This window comes from Heloderma suspectum, chromosome 1, assembly GCF_057233095.1.
Source record: "Heloderma suspectum isolate Gila_16-S chromosome 1, 16-S_ref, whole genome shotgun sequence".
NCBI lineage: Eukaryota > Metazoa > Chordata > Lepidosauria > Squamata > Helodermatidae > Heloderma > Heloderma suspectum.
The window spans coordinates 113,344,242-113,370,027 of NC_139458.1; the positions used below are offsets into that span (position 1 = coordinate 113,344,242).

General features: G+C 43.4%; 1 protein-coding gene across 1 annotated transcript in view; it reads left to right on the forward strand.

Moving 5' to 3' along the window:
- The window catches only part of GALNT18 (polypeptide N-acetylgalactosaminyltransferase 18), a 463,511-nt gene that overhangs the window by 421,011 nt on the left and 16,714 nt on the right, over nt 1–25,786 (forward strand). Inside the window, exon 10 of the mRNA XM_084853983.1 lies at nt 963–1,127. Coding sequence (XP_084710109.1) covers nt 963–1,127 — 165 coding nt within the window. The remainder of the gene's footprint in view (nt 1–962; nt 1,128–25,786) is intronic.

Here is a 25,786-nt window from a genome sequence, read left to right on the forward strand (position 1 = left end):
ACTGGAGTCTGGGAGGCCAAGCATGGGGGGAGTCTAATGGACTCCACCACCACCACCACCACAGACTCTTGCAACATCCCTACTCCTATGTAGAATAAACTGAAATGAATGAGATTTAACTTGGTCATAACTAACTCAAGTCCCATTCATTTCTTTGGGCCTACTCTATGAAGAACTACCATTGGATGCTACCCTATAAGTTTACCAAGTGGTTACATGCACACCATGATAACTTATGACTTGGAAAATGATCATCTGTATTTACTTCAAGGCTCTGGAGTTCGGCAATTTTTTTCTTTCTTTCAGAGAGAATAGAAAGATTTTCAGTGTTTACCAGTCTTTCAGCTCAGCCGTAATACAAAAACTAAGAACTGTGCTTATATTGCTGTGCATATGCTTAAAGAGCAGCAATTGATGTGTTCTGTGTATTTAATATGTGTGTTCCATTCAAATTCTGTTTTCTGTGTCTGTTGTTTGGCAACCATCTTCTCTAAAATTAGTTTTCATTCCTTGTCTCAGTCTCACACAACATGCAGATCCCTCTGAACCCAATTGTGCTGTATCATCTTTGTATTTTTAGTGTGGTATTATCCTCAGATTACGTGATTCTAATCAAAATGTGTGACATTTCCCTATTTGAACCCACCACCTGCTGGATACTTTGCTGTTCATAGTCACTGTTTCATTTCTCCACTATAGGAATAATACAGTTTCTAAGAAAAGAATTACTTCCCTCGCTCAATCTGTCCTCTCTCGCCTCTGTTTGATAGTCCCTCAAAAGATTGTTGCAAAAATGGATGTTTAAATATAACACTACTTCTTACTAGGGAGAGGACTTTGGCATGCTGAAGTGTGGTATGCGAATCAATTCTGGTCCAGGTATTAACTCTTTCAATCAGCTTCTGACAGAAATGCTGCCATTCTTCAAAGCCCTGAATGTGTCCTCTACTTTCTTGTTGCAGAATGTCTATTACACAGGTAACCAGCAGTTCCATGTGGGCGTTCTAAGTCCTACCATTGACGATGATGACAACAGGTGCTTGGTGGATGTGAATAGCAGACCCAGGCTAATTGAATGCAGTTATGCCAAAGCCAAAAGGATGAAGCTTTACTGGCAATTTACTCAGGTAATTCTTTCCTTCCCAAAACACAAGATGAAAAGATTCAAGAAAATTACTGTTTGCAGCTGCCACTCAGCCCAGCAAAAGTAAGGGGTGGCTCAGCAAAAATACAGGGTGGCGGTGTTCGTTCTCAAAGCATCAGAAAGCTGTGGCCTAATTCTTACAAATAGAAGAGCCCTTTCTGAGCATGAGGGGGAGAGGTGAACCACACTCACTGGCTTTACTTCTCCATCACATCATAAGAACATAAGAAGAGCCATGCTGGATCAGACCAAGGGTCCATCTAGTCCAGCATTCTGTTCACACAGTGGCCATCCATCCATGCTGCCTGGTCCCACCAGCCTCTATATGTCAGAGCAGTCTTCCCCAACCTAGCGCCCTCAAGATGTTTTGGACTAAAGTTCCCATCATCCACAGCCAGCAAGGACCATTCTCGGGAATGATGGGAGTTGTAGTCCAAAAGATCTGGGGGGCATTAGGTTGGGGAAGGCAGTGTTAGAGTGAGAAGCTGTGAAGCAGGCGATCTGCTGTATGTGTGTAGACTGCCTATGTGAGGTAGAAACCTGGGCAAACAAGTTCTAATTCAGGTGGTGAGCCTACACCAATGGAGCAGGCTCCTCTGTAGAGATCTCCTCCCTCCAATGTGTGGAAGGTGGCAACAGGGACGTGACAGAGCAGGTGGGTCAAGAGAGCATGTGATTGGTATCAAGTGAGGAAGAGCACCCAAATAGGGCTTTGATGAGGTGGTAAACCTGAGTCTCTGGACTGTACCATTTCAGACTGCAGGTGAGGGATACCCAGATGGAATGCCACCACATGAAGAAAGATTCCTACCCATGGGAAACTAACATGTCAGGGAGAAAGTGAGGCATCTGAAAAATAAAAATCAGAGGGTGGTTTCTGTTAAAAGAAATTTCTGAAAGCCCTCCATCCTCCTAACATCCACAGACAAAGCCCTGAAGAAGAGAAGATGAAGCCCCTTTCTTCGTCTCTTGATGATAAATTAAGAGGCAGGGGAATAATTAAAGGCGTGCTGTTCAGAAAGGATTGTTTTGCTAATACCCAGTGTGATTAAAGTGTTGTTGTTTCGGAACACATAATGTGATGCAAAGTAGGTTTGCATGCTGTAAGCTACAAGATAACTAATGAGAGTAATCAAGGATTCAGAGAGAAATGTGTTGTGTTGTGGTTGCTTCCTTCTAGTAAAAGGAATACATTTCTCTGAAAAAACAGATAACATTTTTAGAAATTGTTTCTACATTAGTTTGTGATTGGCAATTTCTTATTCAATCATTACGTTTATGTGAATACATCAGTCAGTCCAGCACTCACAACCTGAAACTATTCATTTGAGAGTAGTCCCAATGGGATAAGAAGATTACTGTAGAGTAAATAGTTTGAGAGTTTATATGAAAGATGTATTTTTATATGAAAGAGGGTCATACTGCTTTAACAGCAGTAATTTTTTTTCTTAAAACTTCTATTACTCTTGCTCTCACTCAGTTATTATCGTATTTATATTATAAAATTTTTCTTTCAAAATTAACATATGGTAAACTTTCTAGTATAGCTAGGCTTATGCCAATGACAATAACAACACTCCTACAAACTTTTGTTGGGCTTCTATCTCATCGTTCATTTTCCATACTATCCATTATCATTCTGGTTAAATTCAGCCTCTTATGCTAGCACTTGGACAGCTCATGTAAATGCTAATCACCTTGGAAGGTTTTGGCTATGATTTGGATGATAAAGGTCTTGTGGTACCAGGCTGGAAATGGCCTGTGAAACAAACCCTAACACAGTATTTGGAGGGGAGGGAGAATGAGATGCATTCTTCTTCTTCTAATAGATGCCATTTTAAAACTGGGTTGTCTTCTTCTGTGTGATCCCAGCCACTCAGGGATATCATAGGGAACAGGATGAAATTGCAGCATATATAGCCTATCAGTTGGCAATATGCTCTCATCATTAAGATCAGATGAAGCAGCCTTCAAAGAAGATTGCCTTTGGTCTCTCAGTGGGTGAACATTTTTGCCATCTTTCAACACAATGCCCAAAAATATCACCAAAAGAGATACTTTTCAATACTCCCAAAAATGTTGGCAAAAGGTGTTCCTCTTTTGCTCAGTGCTAGAGGCATCATTGCATTTTCATGGCAGGAGAGGGTGAGGTGAGATAGGACTGAATGGGTCAAGAATCATTCAGGTATATTAGACGTTTATGCAGAGAATCTGTTTCTACATGAAAAAAAGGAATGACAGTCAAATGTTTATTATATTGTATATTGTATTGCATACATATATACACACACACACACACACATAGCAAAGATATCATTGTCATTAAGGTAAACAAATCTCATTTGAGCTCATGACAAATTTAATAGCATACTTCTATTGAGTACTTTGCTTTTCCAGTATACTTAATGGACCTTTAAGTGCTATATGCCAAGAGACACATGGTAGACAGAATATGGTGATGAGGTCCAAAGAAGCATTACTGGTGCCTCTACTTAAAATTTCTATCACAGCATTTCTTCCCATTCATCTCCCTGCATCACTAGCTCTTCTTGGTAGTTATTAAAGGACCCTCTGAGTATAGTTATTTCTTGTTGGGTTGCACCACACTGAGAGGTCTAAATGTTAACTAAACTCAGCCGAAACACAAAAGCAAAATTAATAGTGTGGTAACATGATACAGCCGTTAAACCAGGAAAATGGTATATCCATCCTAAATAATTTAACACACTTCACAATCTTTGTCTGAGGTTCATAATTGTTCCCCAGGAATAGTCTGTCAGGCTGAAATACTGTGCTTCTCTCCCAAGTTTAACAATACAATAAAATCACAGGGACGTGGAAAAGAAAGTGAAGGGATAAGGTTTATGTTCAGTATTTTTCAACCAGTTTTTATTGACTTTTTAGGGGTGAGTTCTTTTGCTGTTGATTTTTGTCTTCTTTGCTCAGGACCTGGATTTTTTTTAGGATGGAGGGAGGCATTAGAAAAAGGATAAAATGAAATTTAAAGACAATTAAGACTTATGTATCCTCCAGCTTTTGTCTGAATTTCACAGCTCTGGTAGACTTCACAACAGCCGTCAATGGCTACTGGGGAATCCAAGCAGGAGGGTGCTATTGCACCCATCTCCTACTTGTGGGCTTCCCAGCACAGGAGGCTTTTCCAGCCCAGCAGCACTTCTTGAACTCCCATGTGACCTCTCCCTCTCCAGTAGGCATTCAGGAAGAACTCCTGGGTTGCAGAGGCTTCTTTGCAAAGTACAAATGGGACTTTGGGAGATTTAGAAAAATACTTATCTTGCTTGCTCTGTGTTACTGAAAGGAAGAGCAGAATTCTTCTAAAATCCATGATTGCTTGTGCTTTTCTAAGACGCTTCTGCAGCTCTGGAGCCTTTCCTGAATGCCTATTGGAGAGGGAGAGGTCACGTGGTTTCCTGGGAGTTCAGAAAATGCTGCTGGGCTGAAAATGAGCCCTGGGTTCCTGCAAGTGCAGGGGGTGAGATATATGTGTATATATATATATATATATATATATATAGAGAGAGAGAGAGAGAGAGAGAATGAACGCCCCCTCAGCCACCGCCTACACTGAAAAAGGTAAGCTGAAATCCTGTCCTCCTTCCCAAGGAGAAAGTTATTTGAAATTCTCATCTCTCCTAGGCTGTTCCGCTGCAGTTTTAATTTTTCTCTCTCACACACACACACACACACACACACTGCCAAAAATGGAAGAATCACAATATTTGGCACAGCACTAATAAAAAGCTCTGTGCCCACAGAGCCAAGGAGAACATGGGAGTTGGTTGCTCCCTGTCCATACGCTCGGCTACTTCCCCTCCATATTCTCAGCTGGCACGCTTTCTGACTGTGTGAAAAGGATTTAAGTGTAACTTTGCTACCGATTTGGTCCATACAGAAGAAGATTTGCTGGGTGGACTGTTTTGAGATGATTACATGTGTTTAAAAAAACTGGAAGTTGCTCACCTTTGCTTTGCTGAAAGTATCGGCAACAGTACTTCAATTGTTGCCTCTTACATGCTGGAGTCCTTAGTTGAGTTATCCTTATTTGGGTTAAGATCTGCAGGGGAGGCTCTTCTCAGAGTACCTTCTACTTGACTCATTATGTGACAACTAGGGAAAGAGCCCCGTCTGTTATGGCACCCTGTTTGTGGAACACCCTCCCCATACGGATGTGATGGGCAGTGACTTCACAATCATTCCACCTCAAAATGTGGACTGCTTGGGCATTTGAAGCTGCTCAATCTGCCTTATTATACTTTAACTTCCTTTTAATGCTGTTTTATAATTGTATTTTTGTTTGTTTTATTGCATTTTATGGTTGTATGACCATTTTTTGTTACTTTGATTGTTCAATGACCTGACATCTTTTGATGAAATGCACTTTATAAGTATTGTGATAGGTAGGTAGGAAGGTAGATAGATATTATTGTTTTCATGGGAAAAGGTTTAAAGCTAAAATAGTGGAATCAAGCTTCCTCCTAACCTTGGGAGAGATGTCAGAGAAACTATTGTGAACAATCAATCTGAAATAAGCAGCAGCTACCACAACGTTTGCTTCCTGGTACTTGCCGAGCGTGGCTAGGGTGGCCCCCACTCTGGGCTCCTTCCGCCTGCAGGCAAAAGCATTTTGATTCAGGCTGGCATTGGGCATGTAAGCTGATTTGCTGCTGAACCGGTTTTTCTAATGGCTTGGGTGCTGCTTTCTTCTTATTGTTGTTGTGTTTTTAATTGTCTTGTTCATGTATTTGTCTTGTGTTATATTATAATTAAGTTTTGTTTCAATCTTAATGGTTATTATTGTTAGCCGCTTTGAGTGCCACTTTTGGCGGACAGGCAGGATATGAAATAAATCAATAAAGAAATATTTCGCAATTCTCTCTATATTTTATGAGCACTTCTAAAGTAACTTGACTGAAGACTTTGATATGCTACATCAATTGAGCTTTCTTTTTGACAGTCATGTCTCCCTTTTTGACAGTCATGGGGCATGCTGGGTGGGGAATGCTGGGAGTTGTAGGACTTTTTTCTGTCCAAACATGCATAGGATTGCAACCTGAGGAGACCATATTGCATTATTAATTTTATGCCACATGTCCTCTTCATCATAGGGGATTGGAATGCTAAAGTAGGAAGTCAAGAAATAACCGGGATAACAGGCAAGCATGGCCTTGGTGTACAGAATGAAGCAGGACAAAGGCTAACAGCAAACACTCTTTTCCAACCGCACAAGAGGCGACTCTACACATGGACGTCACCAGATGGTCAATACCGAAATCAGATTGATTATGTCCTTTGCAGCCAAAGATGGAGAAGCTCTATACAGTCAGTAAAAACAAGACCTGGAGCTGACTGTGGCTCAGATCATGAGCTTCTTATCGCAAAATTTTGGCTTAAATTGAAGAATGTAGGGAAAACCACTAAACCATTCAGGTATGACCTAGATCATATCCCTTATGAATATACAGTGGAGGTGAGGAATAGATTTCAGGGATTAGACCTGATAGACAGAGTGCCTGAGGAACTATGGATGGAGGTCCATAAAATTGTTCAGGAGGCAGCAACTCAATCCATCCCCAAGAAAAAGAAATGCAAGAAAGCCAAGTGGCTGTCTGATGAGGCTTTACCAGTAGCTGAGGAAAGAAGGGAAGCAAAAAGCAAGGGAGAAAAGGGAAGATATATCCAACTGAATGCAGAGTTCCAGAGAATAGCAAGGAGAGACAAGAAGGCCTTCTTAAACGAACAATGCAAAGAAATTGAGGAAAACAACAGAATGGGAAAGACTAGAGATCTTTTCAAGAAAATCGGAGATATCAAGGGAACGTTTTGTGCAAAGATGGGCATGATAAAGGACAAAGAAGGCAGGGACCTAACAGAAGCAGATGAGATTAAGAAGAGGTGGAAAGAATACCCAGAAGAACTATACAGGAAAGATCTTAATGTCCCTGATAGCCATGAGAGTGCGGTCACTGAACTTGAACCGGACATCCTCGAGAGTGAAGTCAAGTGGGCCTTAGGAAGCATTAGAAACAACAAAGCTAGCGGAGATGACAGTATTCCAGCTGAGCTATTTAAGATCCTAAAAGATGATGCTGTTAAGGTGCTGCACTCAATATGCCAACAAATTTGGAACACTCAACAGTGACCACAAGACTGGAAAAGGTCAGTTTACACTCCAATTCCAAAGAAGGGCAATGTCAAAGAGTGTTCAAACTACCGCACAATTGCGCTCATTTCACATGCCAGCAAGGTTATGCTCAAAATCCTACAAGCTAGGCTTCAGCAATATGTGAACCGAGAACTACCGTAAGTACAAGCTGGGTTTCGAAGAGGCAGAGGAACTAGAGATCAAATCGCCAACATTCGCTGGATCATAGAGAAAGCAAGAGAATTCCAGAAAAACGTCTATTTCTGCTTCATTGACTACACTAAAGCCTTTGATTGTGTGGATCACAACAAACTGTGGCAAATTCTTAAAGAGATGGGAGTACCAGACCACCGTACCTGTCTCCTGAGAAACCTGTACGAGGGTCAAGAAGCTACAGTAAGAACCGGACATGGAACAACCGATTGGTTCAAAATTGGGAAAGGAGTACGACGAGGCTGCATATTGTCACCCTGCTTATTTAACTTATATGCAGAGTACATCATGAGAAATGCCGGGTTGGATGAATCACAGGTCGGAATTAAGATTGCTGGGAGAATTATCAACAACCTCAGATATGCAGACGATACCACCCTAATGACCGAAAGCGAAGAGGATCTCAAGAGCCTCTTGTTGAAGGTGAAAGTGGAGAGTGCAAAAACTGGTTTGAAACGCAACATTAAAAAAACTAAGATCATGGCATCTGGCCCCATCACTTCCTGGCATATAGAAGGGGAAGAAATGGAAGCAGTGACAGATTTTACTTTCTTGGGCTCCAAGATCACCGCAGATGGTGACTGTAGCCATGAAATGAAAAGACGCTTGCTCCTTGGGAGGAAAGCTATGGCACACCTAGACAGCATAGTAAGAAGCAGAGACATCACCTTGCCGACAAAGGTCCATATAATCAAAGCTATGGTTTTCCCAGTAGTAATGTATGGCTGTGAGAGCTGGACTATAAGGAAGGCTGAGTGCCGAAGAATCGATGCTTTCGAACTGTGGTGCTGGAGAAGGCTCTTACGAGTCCCCTGGACTGCAAGGAGGTCAAATCAGTCGATCCTAAAGGAAATCAACCCTGACTGCTCATTGGAAGGACAGATACTGAAGCCGAAGCTCAAATATTTTGGCCACCTAATGCAAAGAGAAAACTCCCTGGAAAAGACCCTGATGCTGGGAAAGACTGAAGGCAAAAGGAAAAGGGGACAGCAGAGGATGAGATGGCTAGATAGCATCACCGATGCAATGAATATGGACTTGAGCATACTCCAGGAGAGAGCTCAGGACAGGAAGGCCTGGCGTGCTATGGTCCATGGGGTCACAAAGAGTCGGACACGACTGAACGACTGAACAACAACAATCATTATCATCTAGTAGTAGTAATAGTGGTAGTAGTCATAGTAGTACAGTACCTTTATTACACTGTGATTCTAACATAATCACATGATATCCTGATGAGCAAACTAGCTCAAAGTGGGCTAGATGAAACAACGATCCCATGATATCCTGATGAGCGAACTTGCCCCATGATATCCTGATGAGCAAACTAGCTCAAAGTGGGCTAGATGAAACAACGATGCGGTGGATCCACAGTTGGCTACAGAATCGGACTCAAAGAGTGCTTCTCAATGGGACCTTCTCAAACCGGGGAGAGGTAACGAGTGGGGTACCGCAGGGCTCAGTCCTGGGCCCAGTGCTCTTCAACATTTTTATGAATGACTTGGAGGAGGTGGTGCAGGGAATGCTGATCAAATTTGCAAATGACACAAAATTGGGTGGGATAGCTAATACCCTGGAAGACAGAAACAAAATTCAAAGTGATCTTGATGGACTGGAGCGCTGGGCAGAAAACAACAGAATGACATTTAATAGGGATAAATGCCAAGTTCTGCACCTAGGAAAAAGAAACCAAATGCACAGTTACAAGATGGGGGATACCTGGCTCAACAACACTACAAGCGAGAAGGATCTTGGAATTGTTGTCGATCACAAGCTGAATATGAGCCAACAATGTGATGGGGCTGCAAAAAAGGCAAATGCCCTTTTGGGCTGCATTAATAGAAGCATAGCTTCCAAATCATGCGAAGTACTAGTTCCCGTCTACTCAGCACTGGTTATGCCTCATCGGGGTACTGTGTCCAGTTCTGGGCACCACACTTTAAGAAGGATGCAGACAAACTGTAGAGGGTTCAGAGGAGGGCAACAAAGATGATCAGGGGACTGGAAACAAAGCCCTATGAAGAGAGGCTGAAAGAACTGGGCATGTTTAGCCTTGCGAAGAGAAGGCTGAGGGGAGATATGATCGCGCTCTTCAAGTACTTGAAAGGCTGTCACAGAGAGGAAGGCCAGGATCTCTTCTCGATCATCCCAGAGTGCAGGACACGGAATACTGGGCTCAAGTGAGAGGAAGCCAGATTCCAGCTGAATATCAGGAAAAACTTCCTGACTGTTAGAGCAATACGACACTGGAACCAATTACCTAGGAGGCATTCAAGACGAGGCTGGACAGCCATCTGTCAGGGATGCTCTGACTTGGATTCCTGCATTGAGCAGGCGCTTGGACTTGATGGCCTTGTAGGCCCCTTCCAACCCTACTATTCTGTGATTCCATGAACATGATCGTTGCTTTGCTTAATTGAAGAAGTGATGGGTGGAATGGGCTATGAATAATATGTAAAGCTGCAATGCTAGCCTTAGGAGCAAACAGAAAGTTATGTTATACACTCCTTTTAAAAAGCAAACTTAATACTGCCACACTTATTGTGAAGGAATAGCAGCAGTTCAGAAGGCGTGGCATAAAATATAAGCAAGCCAGCTTCTTACCCTCCCCTCGGGGTTCCAGCTTTGCTTCAGTTGTAATCCCCTGCAAGTTTACTTGGGATCCTATACACATTAACTTCCATTGAGTTTAAATCCCATTGAACTCAATGGAGTTTACTTCTGAGTAGACATGCATAGGAGTGCACTGTTAATGGATGAAGAGTTCTGTCTGGAGAATTTGACCCACAGTTTTGAGGGAGGCCCGCCACCCTCACAGCCCAAATGGGGAGGAAATCTCAAGCCTGATACATCTGCTAAAAATAAAGCTGAATGTTCCCCCAAATCCACCTTAGCAGCATTTAAAAACCAAATCAAATGCCTGCCATCCATATAAAATGTTTAAAAACAACAACAGTCAAGCCAGCTTCTTGGAGGAAACTTCAATCCAGTTTCGCCCATTAAAAATATAGCAGAAGGAAATGCACTAAAAAAAATTAAAATAAAAAAAGATAAGCCCACCCACCCCTGAACCTAATGGGATGAGACTTACTTCTGAGAGGACATAGTATGCGACCCCTTGTCACCCAGTACAACTCCGAAACCCTGAGCCCGACTAGTCAATCCAGCCAGACACAGCCAGTGCTATTGGCAGTGTGGCAACTGCATCCAGCCCAAGTTGAGCGCCTTTTTACACTGCACAGGCTCAGGACAATAGTGCGTCAGATGCAGGTAGCACAGAGGGAGGAGGGCGAACTCTCTCGGCTGTTCAGCATAGCTTGCAAAGCATCCCGAGGGGAGGGGAAAGGGGCCGCAGGTTTATGTCAGAGCACAGGCTCTCACAGAAGCACTGGCATGCTGTCCTAGTGAGCTCTGGCAGAACTTCAAGTCCCATTGGGAGCCAAGTGTTCACAAACACCTGTTGGCATTTTGCGACCACCATGGCCTAGTGCTTCAACTGGGAATGTATCTTTTCTTGAGAACTGGGGGCACAGGAGTGCAAGCTCAGATTGTGTAGGCTTAGTATCATACTTCTGTGGGCCCACACAGAAGTTTGGGGGAGCAGGCGAGTGGCAGCATTCCCACCATAACTCTTTCTAGGTGTAACTTACTCTGAGAAATCGTTTCTTCCCCTTTCTGCTGCTGAGGAATCCACACTACTTTGACATGGGTTGATGGTGGAGAGAGGACTGAAGCACTTGTTGGGAAGTACTTAAGCAATGGAAAAGGTCTTCCTCTAGTCTGGCACTCAGCCCAGCAGAAATGGTGGGGACAGCTGCAACGGGCCCATTTTAATATTATCCTGAGACCCATCTTGGATCCATTGCCAGCCCTTGGGCCCTGATTCCTGGCACCAGCCTTGAAAGGATGTTTGTCTTAAAATGCATTCACTCTGCTTATGTTTATGAACATGCATACTACCCTCTAGGGTGAATTTGCCAGTGAGATCCATGGTTGTTATTTGGTACACAATTCAACAGCGCAAGGCTCTAAACACTTCCTTCAGACTTGCAGCAAACAGCATGGGAATGTCCTCTATGTGGTGTGATCCCACATTGCAGTGTGTGTGTGTGTGTGTGTGTGTGTGTGTGTGTGTGTGAATAATGCAACCATGTAGGGACTGAGCCAGTTAAGCCTATCTTTTTCCATTGTCAGTTGACAGCCCAGTGGAAGGGAAGGTGGGAGAAATCCAACCAGGCCAGCTGGTTGCATTTTTCACACATGAGTCCCTCCTGTAGTGGGTCTGATGTCATCATGTAGAAATGGCTTCCCGCTGCTGAAGTGGGCAGATTTCATAATTTACAAAAAAGTGACTGTCTACGCTTCCTAGCAGTGAAGATAGGTGAAAGCGTGTGGCAGTGTAGTTGGGGGCAGGGGTGGGGGCAGATATCTAATCTGAAGGATTTCCAGTGCTAATGGCAGAGGGCTTCACTGTCCTGCATGCCTTCAGTGCCTCCACACTCCTTCCAACATCTAGCAGAAGGAACATAAATTATACAAAATTTTATACAAATGTATCTAATTTTCATCATTTATCCATAATTTATCAGTGGCACTTCACTTAATCATGACTACCTTTTTACATAGATTTCAGTGGGACTTAAGTACAGCTAACTTACACTGGATCCAACCCGCAGAGGTCAGGTTTTCTTTTCAGATGTATTTTACCCCAGTGCTAAATTTTGTATTTCCCCCCACCCCTTGTGTGTGTGTGGGGGGGGAGCAAGGATGCTACTGCAGAGCCCTGCTCTTCTTATTTCTTACATTTTCAAGAAATACCAAGTAAAATATGTTTTTCCATTTATTTACTTAATAAATTCCTACGCCACCATAATATTCAATATAAATATTCTCAGCGCTACTTACGCAATTAAAAAAATGACATATAACAAGATAATAATAAAATAAAAAGCATAAAACAGCTGATAAAAACTGGCAGCAATTAAGGAAAAACAATTCAACTACTAAAATCCTTGCAAAATAAAATTTAAACAGTATTTTCATTGCACCATAAAACTGGCCAAGTAGGTGCCACGCAAGCCTTTCAGGGGAGAGGATTCCTAGACCAACTGGACTTGGTGAACTGAAAGTTAAGCCCCCGCATGCCATTTTTCAGACTAGTTTGTCTCAGACAGCTTTCCCCCACCTGGTGTCCTCCAGACACGTTGGATTACAACTCACATCACCCCCAGCCAACCATCACTGGACTACGGCTGGGTTGTAATACAACACATCTAGTAGGCACCAGTTTGGGGAAAGCTGATCTAAAATGGCACACACATTTATCAAAAAATTATACAGACTAAATCCAGAATAAGGAAGGATCTTGAGTAGCATATTGTATTTATATTGTATTTAATGTTTTAACTTCCGTAACCTGCCCAGAGAGCTTTGGCTATGGGGTGGTATGTAAATAATAATAATAATAATAATAATAGCAGCAGCAGCGTTCTGGGTCTGACCCCTCTCCCCAGTCATTTTACAACTTTTGCAAGCCTCTTCCCATTCTCCTCGAGGAGCTATACTGGCATATAGTTCTATTTCTGTGCTGAAGATTTCATGACGAGGACTCTATGAACCTAGGGATGTGTATTAATTTAATTTGAAAGAAAAAATGAATTATGAATTAAATTGTTATGCTTTCAAATTTCTCTGTTGTATTTTTAAAAAACTGGATCGATTCTTTATGAAAATGAGTTGCATTTTGCATTGTATTGCATTGCTTGTGCTTTATCAGTTTGAAAAGCTGAAAGATGTCTTCTGTTTAAAGGGAAATACAATCAGCCAGCTGTGAAACAGACAGAGGAGTTTTCCAACGTGCATCAGCAATGCATTTGTCTCGTTGTACCAAAATGCCTCCCATTCCCTGATTGATACTCTTCCACCTCACCCTTCAAGAACCCCCAAATCAATCTAAGCAGTATTCAAGGAGCAAAAGCACCCCTGACATCAGCCATGCAATCCAGAGAAAACCTCACTGGTGTCAAAGCAAGAATGGTATAGGAAGAATGAATTGATGACTGAACTGCATCATGTTAAGTTGTGGTTCTTTAGTGAATAAGATGAAAAATGGTGCTATTAGCTGAGTCATCAAAGACACTCTTTGCTGAGGTTACCAATTTTTTTCCTGCATCTTAGCCAGACTGATCCAGTCAGAACCTCCTTAGCCCTAGAATTAATAACCTCATTTTGAAAGAGGTGGTATTGTTGGAGGCCTACGAATTTTAAGGATTGTCCTATTTGTTAAAAAAAAAAAGGGGGGGGGAGTTAATTATTCTCATTCAGTACAGGCTACTGTACAAAAGACTGAGTTAACATTCCATTTAGATCAAACACTTGACCTTAAATGTAGGAGGGTTAAAAAACAGAATGCACTTCAGACCTCTTAGGTCCTTTCTAATTAAATGTTTGCAGCAGCATTTTTCACAATGCGCACATTCTGAAGAAACTGAAGTACAATAAAAGTACTGGAAAATCAGCATACATTCAGAATTCCTATTTTCTACATCAAGCCTCTATTCATATTTTAGGATACAAATGTGTGCAATACTTTTGTCAATCAATAGTAAAATAGTAGCTGTCATGAAATTCTTCTGATATACTTGCATACTAAAAGCTGCTCTTGACAGAGACCAAAGAAACATTTTTAAATTATTATGGCTGCAATCTTGTATACATTTAACCTGGGTGCAAGTCCCATTGAACAAAGCATTGCATTTTCAAGAGATTTCAATATGCTTCTTCTTTTGAAAATTGCATGGGAATTCAAACTGTCTTTTGTTAATGCTGCAATAATAGCAAACGTCTAGTGCATGCATTCAAGACTTTCCTAGAGTCCGGTAGTATTTGCTTTCCAGAAACTGTTTCAACTCCTGAAGTGCTTAAACTGAATTAAGTTAAAATGAGGAGAAAGAATGTAAATAAAATCCAGTGAATTTCTTTGGTTTTCCCTCTCTGCATATTTTAGCATATTGGGTTGTATCCAATGTTAGTTCTACTATGAGTAGACCCATTTAAATGAATGGGACTTAAGTTAGACTTAAATTGTATACAGCCCATCATTTCTTGGTTCTCTTCATTATTATTTTATGGAGAGGTACTCTAATCCTGAGATGTACATGGGCATCTTGGCGTACATTGGGTTTTCCATCCCATTTCTCCTTTCAGCAGTTCCTTTGCAGAAATGTAAACAATCTGACATCACCAGATGGTCAATATCGAAATCAGATTGATTATGTCCTTTGCAGTCAAAGGTGGAGAAGCTCTATACAGTCAGTAAAACAAGACCTGGAGCTGACTGTGGCTCAGATCATGCGCTTCTTATCGCAAAATTTCAGCTTAAATTGAAGAACCTAGGGAAAACCACTAAACCATTCAGGAATGATCTAAATCATATCCCTGATGAATATACAGTGGAGGTGAGGAATAGATTTCAGGGATTAGACCTGATAGACAGAGTGCCTGAGGAACTATGGACGGAGGTCCGTAACATTGTTCAGGAGGCAGCAACTCAATCCATCCCCAAGAAAAAGAAATGCAAGAAAGCCAAGTGGCTGTCTGATGAGGCTTTACAAGTAGCTGAAGAAAGAAGGGAAGCAAAAAGCAAGGGAGAAAGGGGAAGCTATATCCAACAGAATGCAGGGTTCCAGAGAATAGCAAGGAGAGACAAGAAGGCCTTCTTAAATGAACAATGCAAAGAAATCGAGGAAAACAACAGAATGGGAAAGACTAGAGATCTCTTCAAGAAAATTGGAGATCTCAAGGGAACGTTTTGTGCCAAGACGGGCATGATAAAGGACAAAGAAGGCAGGGACCTAACAGAAGCAGATGAGATTAAGAAGAGGTGGCAAGAATACACAGAAGAACTCTACAGGAAAGATCTGAATGTCCCTGATAGCCATGATAGTGCGGCCACTGAACTTGAGCCGGACATCATCGAGAGTGAAGTCAAGTGGGCCTTAGGAAGCATTAGTAACAACAAAGCTAGCGGAGACGACAGTATTCCAGCTGAGCTATTTAAAATCCTAAAAGATGATGCTATTAAAGTGCTGCATTCAATACGCCAACAAATTTGGAACACTCAACAATGGCCGCAAGACTGGAAAAGGTCAGTTTACATTCCAGTTCCAAAGAAGGGCAACGCCAAAGAGTGTTCAAACTACTGCACAATTGCGCTCATTTCACATGCCAGCAAGGTGATGCTCAAAATCCTACAAGCTAGGCTTCAGCAGTATGCGAACTGAGAACTACCGGAAGTACAAGCTGGGTTTCGAAGAGGCAGAGGGACTAGAGATCAAATCGCCAATGTTCGCTGGATCATGGAGAAAGCAAGAGAATTCCAGAAAAACGTCTATTTCTGCTTCATTGACTATGCTAAAGCCTTTGATTGTGTGGATCACAACAAACTGTTGCAAATTCTTAAAGTGATGGGAGTTCCAGACCACCTTACCTGTCGCCTGAGAAACCTGTACGAGGGTCAAGAAGCAACAGTAAGAACCAGACATGGAACAACCGAGTGGTTCAAAATTGGGAAAGGAGTACGACAAGGCTGCATATTGTCACCCTGCTTATTTAACTTATATGCAGAGTACATCATCAGAAACGCTGGGTTGGATGAATCACAGGTCGGAATTAAGATTGCCGGGAGAATTATTAACAACCTCTGATATGCAGACGATACCACCCTAATGGCCGAAAGCGAAGAGGATCTCAAGAGCCTCTTGTTGAGGGTGAAAGAGGAGAGTGCAAAAGCTGGATTGAAACTCAACATTAAAAAAACGAAGATCATGGCATCTGGCCCCATCACTTCCTGGCATATAGAAGGGGAAGAAATGGAAGCAATGACAGATTTTACTTTCCTGGGCTCCAAGATCACTGCAGACGGTGACTGTAGCCATGCAATTAAAAGACGCTTGCTCCTTGGGAGGAAAGCTATGGCAAACCTAGACAGCATAGTAAGAAGCAGAGACATCACCTTGCCGACAAAGGTCCGTCTAATCAAAGCTATGGTTTTCCCAGTAGTAATGTATGGCTGTGAGAGCTGGACTATAAGGAAGGCTGAGCGCCGAAGAATTGATGCTTTCCAACTGTGGTGCTAGAGAAGCCTCTTACGAGTCCCCTGGACTGCAAGGAGGTCAAATCAGTCGATCCTAAAGGAAATCAACCCTGAGTGCTCATTGGAAGGACAGATCCTGAAGCTGAAGCTCCAATATTTTGGCCACCTAATGCGAAGAGAAAACTCTCTGGAAAAGACCCTGTTGCTGGGAAAGACTGAAGGCAAAAGGAGAAGGGGACGACAGAGGATGAGATGGCTAGATAGTATCACCGATGCAATGAATATGAACTTGAGCACACTCCGGGAGAGAGCGCAGGACAGGAAGGCCTGGCGTGCTATGGTCACGAAGAGTCGGACACGACTGAATGACTGAACAACAACAACAACAACAACAACAAACAATCTTTGAGTTTAAAAAGCAGCTTAAGAGTTTGGTGCCACATACGTTGGGAGATTTCAGGAATCTGAAAGGAAAATGCCAACAGAAGTACATGCAGCATTTGTCACCTTGTTGGGTCACAACAAAAGTGTTATGAACCATATATTTTTCTTCGTTTTTGTTAACCCCTTCCATAGCATTTGACTGCTTGGACTATCTGTAGTTGCTGGTTTTACTAAGTTATTATTTCCCTACTGACAGCTCTGGTATAATTGGTACACCTTCTCCACTCTTGCTCTTAAATTCTTATACGCTAGAATCCAGATGATGCCCATTAATCTGTAAACTGGAAGACCACACTTTAAATAGATGAGGTTGTCTTACTGGATGAACCTTGTGTTTCTTCCTGCCTTTTGCTTCTGTTATTAGTTCTCTTCTCATGGTATTGTTAGGGCCACTAAAGAAATTAGTATATAATAATAAAAGAGGATGTGTGTCTGTCTCTCTGTCTGTCTGTCTGTCTGTCAGCACCATAGCTCCAAGAACCTTAGCATGCATACTAAGGGGACTGTAGGGGTGTCCACCTCAGGGTTATTTTGTTTTTTTAAATTCATTAATTAATTCTAATTAATGTAAATGTGTCAGTCTGGTTCAACCCGTTAATAATATTTTCAGTCACTACGAGCAGACTTCCCTAAGCAGTGCATAGCTTTGCAATCAAAACAATTGGAAGTGAGGGGATATAAGGAGGCTGAGGGACAGAGTTATATGCCTTCCCACTCTCTCTGCTCTGGGGCAGCCCTCCTTAGGGAAATGGAGAGGACAGTCCACTCCTTTGGGGGCTATAGGGATGCACCGTGACAGGGGTCGTGCCTAGGGGTGTCAGCGGGCATGCCTAGACTCAGACAGGGTGGACACAATATATCCAACTTGGACAGCTAGTAAGTTTGAAGACTTTGCTGTATCAAACAAAGGGCTATTCCAACCCATGTGAAACCAGGTCCTTCTGCTAGTTGTAGAATATAAGGATTGAGTGGTCTTCCAGATGATCTTGTAGTTAAGGACTATACATGGAAACTGTACCTATCTGGTGTTAGTCATAGGACAGTACCTGGGAAATTCTTGGGAAGGCTCTCTATTCTAATGGAAAGCCTACTAGGTTGCAGACCAGCTTTGTCCTAGCTCTAGATTAGTGGCAGTATGTTAGGTGTAGGAAGTACATGACCTTCAGACAACACCTCAGAACATAAGAAACTGCCTCACATCACATCAGTCTGTTTGCCCACCTGGCCCAGTACTGACTCCTCTGACTGGCTGCTGTTCTCTGGGGTCCCAGGCAGAAGTCTTCCACGTCACCTTTTAACTGGAGAGACCACAGACTGACAGTGCAAACCTATGCATGCCCACTCAGAAGAAAGTCCCGATAAGTTCAATAGAATTTACTCTCAATTAAGTGTATCTAGGATTGCAGCCTGAACTTGGGACTTTCTTCATGCGAAGTATGTGCTCTGCCATTGAGCTTGCTACAGGAAATTTGGAATTTGGGGCACCTTTGTGTGTTTTTAGACTCCTATTAGAATTCCCATTTTCTAGCCATTACAACAACATAACTGAAAATACTACAGCATCCTGTCCAAAATGACCCCAAACAAGCAGAACATAAGGCAGTAGCATTGCATTATCCCTTAAAATCCTGAGCAATTGTAAGAGATAAGTCTAGAAGTACTGGAGTCTGCCATCAACCAGATTAGAATGTGTTACAAGCAAAAAGGAGGAGACTTCAGGGACAGCAATACCAAAGCGGGCTTTAGGACCGGCAACATTCCCAACATGCTCAATATAAATTTCAAAATTACTTCAGACTCTGTAATACTAATCTGAATGCTTGATAGCCTTTTTTTGCCTAGGCTGTTCCAACTTGTTTCTTAGTCACTAGGAACGTGTTTGTCAGGAGCACATAATGTGACAATGAAAATGTATCATTTTCCTATGTTAAAATGAGCCGTGCTGATTATGCGTCCCTTATATCAAACATCCAGATTAAAAGGCTCAGAGTAATTAGTTCGAACAAAGAAAAGAAAGCCAAGTCTTAAATAACCAATTTTCCAGTGGACTTTTTAGCTTTCATGAAGAAAATTATCCTTCTCACTTGTAACAGCTGTATTTTGCCATTTTTATACTTAGGTTCCAAGCATCAACAACAGAAATATAACCTACAGCCCATTCAAGTAAATGGGGGGGGGGAATCTCCTGATGATCTTATATGTCATGAATGTGATGGTAGTATCATGACTTATGGCACTGCTCTAAGCCAACCCTTGTGATGTCTCATCTTTTCTTGATGCAAAAAAGCTGTTGGAAGAATTCTAGTCACCTACAATGCAATGACTATATTTTATGGTGAATAATAGCAACAGGCTTGACCTGAAACTTCTTGCCTAGCTTTGAGTTCTTTTTCGTGAGTACTGAAAAGTGTTTTCTTTTTGCCATAGACTTGCATTATTTTGATGCTGTTCAGCATCCTTTGTTCCCGTGGCTGGCTACTGCTATTTCTCGGCGTAATTTTCTTTTTGCCCTCACTGTTCTTGCCACATTTGCCCTTTTTGGCATTTAATCTAATTGTCTGTGGGGTGGCCAGGTGTCATCTTTTGCCAAAGACAGCCCTCTATTTGAAGGGCTGCTAGAGGACTGACTTCTATTTGAAGGCATCTATTTGAAAGGCTGTCCTGTTCAATTCCGGTTTAAAGAAAAAGAACCGTAAGAATTTTTACCCATCAACAGTTAGCACCTGGGCAGCAGACACAACAGTTAGGCACTCAGATCACCTGGCCACAGTCGTTTGCACTATGCTGAGATGTACTGTATTTCTATTTCTATTACAGTTATTATTATTATTTCTAAATTATGATTATTATTTCTAAATTATCATCCAAACATATAAATTAGAAAGTGCACATTGGTGCCCTCTTTTGTCCTTGGTTTGTTTGTTTGTTTTGGTGAGTCATTTCCTCTTTTTTGGTGATTCCTAAGCAGTCCCCCTACTTGGAATATGGGAACGGCATTATTTATGATTCCAAGAAGATTAGCCATTCTTGAAGGCTTCACATCCCTAGTGCTCTGAGGACACTGGAGGTGTACCATAAGCTGGTCATTATTAATTTGAACTTTGCACTGGAGGCTAGATTACTAACAAATAAGGAAGGTATATTATTGGGGAAAACAATTTAAATATGGAGAAGAACTAGCAGGTTCTGCACAACTAAAGAATAAGAAGACTAAGCTAAATATCAGCTAGCTAAATATTCTAAAAAGCAGGAATGTAAGGCAAAAACACCTCCGTCATTCTTCCCTCCTTGACTAGGATAGACAGAAGACTCCAGTCTCAGAGCCCTCCATCTATAAGCACCAATCCCATAGGATTACACTCTAAGGGCGCAATCCTATGCATGTTTAAAGAGAGAAAAGTCCTACAACTCCCAGCATTCCCCAACCAGCATGGCTGGCTGGGGAATGCTGGTTGTTGTAGGACTTTTTCTGTCTAAACACGCATAGGATTGTGCCCTAAATGTCTTATTCCTTAAGCAAGATCACCTTCTTGTTTGGTGAGTACACAAAAACTAATTTAATTAATCATTCACATTTTATATGATTTAATAACCATCTTATTTTTACAAACCTAAATATTTTTCTCTCCGGCATTTTAATAGTGGTTCATCTCACACAAAATTATCCCTTGCAGAGGAAGCTTTTGTGGTCCCTATTCCATTAATCCACAAATGCACTTCCTGCTGGGAAAAAAAATCAATTTAAGGCTTGGATTTCTCACAACCTTGATATTAAGGAGAGTGTTGGGCAGTCAAAAATGTAGAACTGAGCCGTCAATGTAAAAACATAAAAATAGAAACATGTACGTACTTTAACATACATCACAAATAAAAAGAGAGGACTTTAAAATGTACACATTCTATGAATTCTGAAAAGATACACTGGTTCATGTAATCTGTTAGCAGTTATTCCTTCTATAACACGTTGACTTAACCATGTGTACTTTGTCATTTCATTGTGCTTGGTGACAAGCTGTTCCTTCTTTGAACCTTAATGACCATAGTATGAAAATTAATTGTCCATATAATCAACATAAGTTTCACACAACTATACATTTAAATGGTGAGAGTTACATTCTTCAACCCTTGCAAAATCCCAGTGACCCAGTGAAATCGGGAGGCCTCAGCCTTCACCTGTCACCATAAGGTGCCTCGGAATGCTCACCATCCCTAAGCTCATTCTCCTTTGCCCATCCTAGCCGCCACTGGGAGTGACAAGCCTATTGCTTGTCAAACTCCCCCCCTCCACCTGCACTGCCCCTTCCATAGCCTTCTGGATCAGAACAGCTGACTTTCGCCAAGCCATCTCAATAGCTCCCATATTCCATGCATTCCACTTAATTCTTGGAAGCAAGCAAGAGCATAGAATGGTTACCCCCGGCCAACTGTGCCGGATCTCCTGGAAATCGGCCATCGGCCAAGGCCTGCTCAATCAGGTCCTTGCCTTTAACATGGCCCAGATCATTCCCCCATAAATGCAGCACCAAAACCTGCAGGGGGACCTGCATGTCACGTTGATGGAATAGAGCGGGGAAAGCACTCTCACTGCATACCACGTCTGCCCAGCCCCTGCACACGGGGACACTGGGACAGTCCGAGCTGGGATCCACAGCTTGATGTAAGACCACCAACCATCCCCCGAACACCGTGCTGTGACCACATAATCCCACGCAAGGGTTCCCATCCATTCCATCCATCTAAAGGAGATAAAAGAGAACCGTAAGTAACAGAAAAGGAGAGGCAGTACCTTGGCATCAAGGAAAAGCCCACACATAAGTCCTGAAGGCCTTGGATTGCCACCTGCCCACCGCCTTCGCTTGATCCAGTGCCAGAACCTGAAGATGCCGCTGTAGGAGCAGCCCCAAAAGAGAAAGAATGTGTCCTAAATCGGATTACCTAGACTGAGAGAGCTCAATGCCAGCTAAATAACAGGCCAAATTGATATAGTTAAATGGGGGGAAACAATCTGAGGAAAAAAGACTGGGCTCTCTACCATCCCCTTTATATGCAAGAAAGCAGGTAACATCCTGATGGGGCATAAGTCCTCTATCAGTGTAGGGAGAAGGAACACCTCTGCACCCTTAGCTAATTGGTCAGTTTTAAGCTTCCTGAACCAAATCCGGACATTATCCTACCGCACTTGGGTGTCAAGTGTCCCAGGGCCCAATCGGTTAGATCACATCTGGATGCCCCAACCAGCTTGGAGATCCTGAGGGCCCCAAAGAAAGCCGTTAAGGCAGTCACATCCAACAATGACGCCTCGGAAGTAGAGGCGCTAGTTAATGGCCACAATCTCCGGAGTCATAAAGGATATCTGGGGAAATGGGGATGCCTGGAGTCCACGGTTGCAGGTGACGTCCTGGCCCTGCCCTGGATGGCATGGTGAGCACAGAAGCCTGCATCCTAGTGGCCATCGTGAGTGACAAGCCTAATTCTTAGTCACACTGCCCCCTCCTGTGCTGAAGGACTTCTCGCAGACCCACAGCTGATCCACAAAGTTTGTTGTTGCCAGATCAGACAGGTCCTGCCTATAAGGCTCCCCCCTCATCCTAATAATTTCCAGATGAGGGATGATCCCGTCGCTAATCTGATATAGCCCAATGCCATCTCCAGGTTCACTTTCTGATGGGCCCTTTCCATGGCCCTCAAATTCCAAACATTCCTCTAAGTAATCTGAGGAAGCAAGCAGGACCAATGATTGTTATTCCTGGCGAACTATGCCATATGACCCAGGAATCGGCCAAGGTAGACAGGATGAGGTCCTGGCCTTCCACACCAACAGGTTGTTCCCTCCGAGATGCAGCACCAGAACCTGTAGGGGGAATGCGCACCAAACCATGATGAATGGAGTGGGAAAGAGGCGCCCTCAATGCATGCTGCATCTGTCAAACAGCTAACACATGCACACTGGAACAGTCTGCTCTGGGATCTGCAGCCTGACCTATACGCCCCCCCACCAACCCGACACTGTGCTGTGTCCAGACATGAGCATGCAGTTGGGTACATGTCCATTCCACAGATGTAAAGGAAAATTAACAGTGAGGACCAGCAAGACATGGCCATCAGTGAAGGTCCCCACTGAAGGAATGGAGCCAAGACCATAACTGTAAACTACCTAGAAGGCTACAACTGCTGCATCTGAATGTGGGAGCAAAAGCCCAGGGCTTCCCATCAACCCAGGTACAGGAGGCTCTTGTCCTGCGAGCCATGAAGTGCACCATGGCTTATCTCATCAAAATACACGCCCGCAATGAGAACCTTTTAGTATGGTCTCTGGAAGTGCCAGTATGCGGGTATAAGACAAAACGTTGGCACTGGCATTCTACCTAACCTTAATACGGCTCATGAGAAAGTGGATATTATGCAGGAGGCAGTGCAAGTTCAATACCACCACCCGATCCATGATGTTCGGACTGCGGGTTGACAGTGTTTTAATAACAAGAACAGAGGCCCGCCCTTCACACAAAGAATTTAAGAATGGACCTTGCACCTTGAATTGGCCCACATAGGTGATGCCACATATAAGAGAAGTTTGAATAACAGGATCTTGAGAGATCAGAGAGCCAACCCTTGGGCATGGCGCTACACCCCCAATGATCCTGTAAATTGACCCTAAAAACCCCACCCCCTAGGCATCATAGCATGTCCGCAACTCTACCATGAAGAAGAACTGATGTTCATGAAAAGGAAATTCTGGTGATCTTCAAAAATTGACACCCAAACAAAATCCTCTTTTCGAGTGGTGGGGGTGGGGGTTGGCAAAGTCAATGGTGTGGGAGCCTAACCCCCATTTGTGGTAACACAGCTTCCACGAAAGGCCAACATGGGACAAATCTATGCTGGTGAAATAAGGACTCCTGCACTCCATAAAGGGCAGGAAGTGTGACATCACAAGAGCACCTATATAGGTGAACCTGCCTCACCCCCAAGGCATCCTGTAGGCTCTATCGCTCTTAAAGTGCTCCCAGAGTGAAAACAAACATGGCCACATGCAGACTTAACAACCAGCAAGCTGTATCCTTAACTGTAAGCTGTATCCTTAAATATATATTTAAGCAAATGTACCTACTGTAGATAAATCTGATTTCAGAGAAAAGTGAGGCTGACACTAGGCCTGGCATGAATCCCAGAACCTTTCTAAAAATGCGAATTACAACACACACTGTATCCTCCTGCCACGGGACCACTACAAAGCCATATGAGGGGCTTGGTTCAAACTGGGAAGGGCCCTTTAGGATAGGGCTAATCCATGCAAGCCTTCGCGTCCTGGTTTATAGACACTGTATGTGGCCTTGATCCACTACATTCATACACCGGATGTGGGGAGAGAAGATCTACCCACTCCCCCCTTCGAAACTTCTTCTATCTTTACAGACCATAACAGTCAGGACCTCCCTCCTAAAGGTTGAATGGGGTTGTACAAATGGGCAAGGGCACAGACAGCCCATCTATACCCCAGCAGCATGTAATGTCTACAAGTAAGCACTGGTCGTGCAAGCACAAGACCCTTCTCACTGAAATCCGTATTTACTGTGGGAAAGGCATAAATAACCTGGAATGGTTCTGCCATTGCCAACACCGGTGGAGGGTAGGTGCAGGGTTAATCCTGTGAGCCTAACACTAAAGTTAACCCGGCACTAGGTGGACTAAAACTATAAACGGTTTAATAAAACCAAAGTGCCCTGAGTCCGTAATTATTGGCAAAGAGGGCTGCAAGCCGGCTCAGATGTCACAAAACTACACCCTATACCAAATGACACAGGATGGCTTGGTCCTGTGAGAGCTGTAGATCTCCAACTTGGAATAGGAACTGAGCTGGAGGATGCTTGATGGCATCCAGACACGCTAAAGACACCAGATGACTTGATCCTTTGAGAGCTGCAGAAGGAATGGGCCCAAAATCTGAGGTGGAGCCACGCCGGAGGAAGCTTTGATCGTGACCAAGCGTGCTGCAACAAAAGCAATACAATATGAACGTGGGATTCAAGTCACCCATACAATTACAGACCGGGCCCGATCCTGCTTAGCTTCAACAAAGCAGAAGCCTCGCGTTCCTCCAGGCCATGCCCTTAGAGCAAATGTTAAATCCACTGCCCTGCCCAATGAAGGAGGAACAACCCCTTACAACCACCTGGTGAGATAAGCCAGCCAAGACCCGAGTAAGTGGGGCTTCACCAGGGGACTGCGAGCAGGGATATGACGCCGGCACCCAAACAAGCCAGGCTGGAGCAGGGCACTAGCCCAAAGTGTTGGGCTCAGGAGCTGCAAATTTGGCACAGGATTGGTTTCCCAAGCCTCTGGGCCTGCTGTCCACCTCTCCCACCCTAACGGAGTCAGAAGGGGCCTCCAAAACAGCTGGGGCTACAGGAGCCGAAAAGAGTGGACACCCCCCAGGGGGACTGCAACCCAATATTGCCCCCAACTTTGGGCCAAATGGCACTAGAAGCTCCATAAGGAGGGAAAACTTTCATCCGCAGTATGTGCGTGGCTGCGTCCACGGCCGTGTCTTTGAAGAAAAAGTGAGGACGCCCTTAAAGGTCGGCCCTGAAGCTGCAGACAGCGCGTGAAATGAGCAGGCCGCTCTCAAGCAGGAGCAGCTGCCAAGCCAGTGGTGCTCCTCGGGCCGAAAAACGAGGGGCCACAAAGGCTCTGCTGGCCTCTGATCAGGCCTTCACCATTCTCTCTCATG